We start from the raw sequence: 3,729 nt of genomic DNA, 5'->3' as shown, positions 1-3,729 counted from the left end.
TTTTCATATGCATGGTATATTATGGTTACATAATCTCCCTGAAAGTTTGATTGTTGCATTGTGATTATTATGTTATCTTTAAGTATCTTACTTATCTAGTGATTGAATATTTAAGTTATATTACCAGCATCGAGATGGAGCTGCTCCTTTGTACAGGAAACCCATGATACACTATGATAAGCTTGTTGAAATATATGCTAATGATTTGGCAAAGGGAAGTAAGGTTAAGGGTCCAGGAGACCAATCTGACACTGATGAAGATCACTGCAATAAGAGTGAAGTTCAACCTGAGATTCAAGTTGCTGATGAATCTACTTCTCAAGTCCGAGGTACTAATAATAGTATCCCCAATTCTTCTAGGAAATCATTGAAAAGAAAGTCATGTGAAATTGATCCACTTGAAGAGCAATTTGTTCATATTTCCAAATCTATTACAAGCTTATTAGAAGTGGAGAAAGAGAGTGCATTAGCTATGACTGAAATTAAGAAAGCATTTGTACATGAAGTTGATGTTCATGAGCAAACTAGCGACAAGAGAAAGCAATTGTTTCAAGTCCTTTGTGCACTACCTGGACTTGACCCTGTGCAAGTGGTGAAAGCTACACGTCTCATTGGTCAAGATGTTGCTAAGATGGATTTGTTTTTCAATATGCCTGATGACTTTCAAGTAATCTTTGCTCGACAAGAGATTGGTGATGCTACATGAAGTATAACCTTCTGTTTGGTATAAATGTGAAGTATGCATCAATACCACTCTTGCTTTTGGGTTGTTATTACAACATGTTACTATGTTAAATATGCTTTTCTGAATATGAAATTTTTTTCATTTTGCAGGTGGTATAAGGTTAACTGTGCAACATTTTGAAGATAACTAGAATATGCTTCTTGGATATATAACTTTATTTATTATGGTGGTAGATGAAGTCTATCTTTTGGATGTAAATGTACATCATGCACAAGTGGTTTCTTTTACTCTAGCTAATTGGTTGACAAGTAGAATATGTTTTTGGGTATGAAACTTTATTTTGCAGATTGTATAAGGTTGATCATGATTATCATTTTGCTTAATCCCATATGTAAATGGACGTCCTCTACTTGTGCTTCTCATATATGATAAAGTTAAATAAATTACTATTATCATTTTTGTTTGCTTGAATAATTGGAAATTAGAATGATGGAAAATGTTGTATATACAGGACGAAGGGAAATACAAGTGCATAATCTGTAGTATACTAGTCATCTACTCCAAGTCAAATGTAAATATACAAAGGAACAAATTAAAAAGAAGTGCAGGTGCAAAAAATCACAAGTAACACTTTTTTAATATGCAATATGACAATAAAGGGGTAATCTTGTAAATTTTGCTTTTAATCCCTCTATTATTCTCACATACCAAACATAGGATTTAAAATTTCCCAATCTTATTTCCAAAATATGGCAAACAAGGGATTGGGATTATTTCATTAATTCCCACCTATTAATTCCCATTCCCACTCCCACCCTATATTCCCCAAATTCCCATTCCCATTTGCCAAACGCCCCGTTCGAGTACGCACTGAAATTTTCTTTCAAATCTTCGAACAACGAAGCTGAATATGAGGCAGCAATCGCTGGCCTAGAGCTGTGCATCTCGTTGGAAGTCGAGCATGTCTGCCTAAAAACAGACTCTCAACTCGTCGCAAATAAGATCCGAGGTGAATATGAGGCCAAAGAGCCCTCTATGATAGCTTACCTCGCAAAGATCAAAACCATCATTGCGAACTTGAGAACTTTTGAAGTCGAGCTGATCCCAAGGGGTCAGAACGTACAAGCAGACACACTCTCCAAACTTTCTAGTTCGACTTCGACTGAGCTGAACCGATCTGTATACGTGGAGGTGCGCCGAGAAAGAAGTATCGACGAAGCACCTGAAGTGTGCTGTGTTGACCATGAGCCAAGCTGGATGTACCCCATCCTAGCTTACAAACTTCGGGGAGAAATTCCCGAAGACAGTAACTTGGCCTCCAAGTTTAAGCGAACCAGCTCAAGGTTCATCGTCTACAGATGGGAGCTTCTGAAAAAATCCTTCTCATCCCCAATACTGAAATGTGTGGGACCAATAGATGCTGATTACATCCTTCGGGAGATTTACCTCGGCATTTGCGGGAACCACATCGGGGGAAGAAGTTTAGCCCATAAAGCATTAAGGGCGGGGTATTACTGGCCCACCATGATCTCGGATGCCAAGGAGCTGGTAAAAAAATGCGAGAAATGTCAAAAATTCGCACCAATCATCCATCAGCCAGCCCAAGATCTTCAGCCGATCTTGAATCCGCTTCCATTCGCTCAATAGGGGCTGGATATCTTGGGTCCTTTCCCAGATGCTCCATATCAGAAAAAATGGCTGATAGTCGACATTGACTATTTCAGCAAATGGATCGAGGCCGAAGCAGCCTCGAACATTACAGAGCAGACCGTCAAGAAGTTCATCTGGCAGAACATTATCACTCGCTTCGGAATTCTGAAGGTCTTTGTCTTTGATCATGGAAGGCAATTTGATAACTTGTTGCTGAGGTATACTGATCAGTTCGCCATCAAATTGGCATACTCAACAGTTTGTCACCCGCAAAGTAACGAACAAGCCGAAGCTGCAAATAAACAGATCCTTAACGCCCTCAAGAAGAGGGTTGAAGATCAAAAGTCCAAGTGGTTGGAAGAAATCCCTGGAACCCTCTGGTCACTTCGCACAACTGAAAAAGAGGCTCGGGTCATTCACCTTTTGAGCTGGTGTATGGAGCCGAAGCCGTTCTTCCCATAGAAATTAGTACTGAAAGTCTACGTGTACACCACTTCTCGGATGAAAATGAACAAATCATGAAGGAATCCCTCGATTTCCTAGATGAGGTCAGAGACTCAGCAAGAGATAGAATGACTGCATACAAGCAAAGAATCAGCAAGTTCTACAACCGAAGAGTTCATGCGAGGCCTCTCAAAATTGGAGACCTCGTCCTTCGGAATGCTGCAGCTGTGCAGAAAAGCCGAATTCATGGGAAACTCTCAGCCACTTGGGAGGGACCTTATGAAATTTATGACGAGCTTCAGCCTGGAACATACCGACTTTGGCAGTTGGATGGGAATAAGCTGAAAAATCATTGGAATGCTGATGTACTTAAAAAATATCATGTGTAAACCCTTCGGGGCAGAACAATCTGTGTAAGTGCATCCTCAATTATCAATGAAAAGGCCTCAAAGCCAATATTTCTACAAATTCTTGCAAGTTTTATTCTTTATCTTTTCTGTCTCTTCCATTTCTTTCTAAGGGTTTTCCTTCGACACTGTCCGAAACATCGCTCACCAGAGGCACTATGTTTCGGATCGCCGTTGAACCCGCCTAAAATGGAACACTGGTCTCACCACCGAATTATCGCCCACTAGAGGCACTATACTTCGGACAGATCCGTTCCTGAAGGCAATGAGCCCATGGACGAATCTGGGGTATTGCCTTAATTTGGCTCTGTACCCCAGATGGTTATGGTCTGAGACATTGCCTTAAGTTGGCCCTGTGTCTCAGATATCCATTCTCTCGGATAGACAGAAAACAAAGAAAAATAGCATGTCACAAAAATTCTGTTAAGTTAAAAGCTTCGTCTGTATCAAACAGACAAGGAATCACCTTAGAAATCCAAAGACAGTGACTCCAAATTTCTGGGGGGCAAGGATCACTCTAGTTATCTTCAGCAAAGACTTTCA

The 3,729-nt window shown here is 40.3% G+C and overlaps 1 protein-coding gene across 1 annotated transcript; it reads left to right on the top strand.

Moving 5' to 3' along the window:
• Nucleotides 1-1,720: 1,720 nt before the first annotated feature.
• Nucleotides 1,721-2,797, top strand: LOC145592079 (uncharacterized). The gene is made up of 2 exons (XM_081648545.1): nucleotides 1,721-2,233; nucleotides 2,333-2,797. Exons 1-2 carry the CDS (start codon nucleotides 1,721-1,723, stop codon nucleotides 2,795-2,797), a joined length of 978 nt encoding a protein of 325 aa, XP_081504671.1.
• Nucleotides 2,798-3,729: the final 932 nt, after the last annotated feature.

This window comes from Chenopodium album, chromosome 18 (assembly GCF_948465745.1).
Source record: "Chenopodium album chromosome 18, dcCheAlbu1.1, whole genome shotgun sequence".
NCBI lineage: Eukaryota > Viridiplantae > Streptophyta > Magnoliopsida > Caryophyllales > Amaranthaceae > Chenopodium > Chenopodium album.
Note: the sequence above shows the minus strand (reverse complement) of the source record. Positions and strands in the feature narration are given on the sequence as shown.

Coding starts and splice junctions, on each gene's coding strand:
- LOC145592079 (XM_081648545.1), top strand. CDS start 1,721: ATGATAGCTTACCTCGCAAAGATCAAAACCATCATTGCGAACTTGAGA. Junction 2,234..2,332: donor TCTCGGATGCCAAGGAGCTG/GTAAAAAAATGC, acceptor TTCGCTCAATAG/GGGCTGGATATCTTGGGTCC.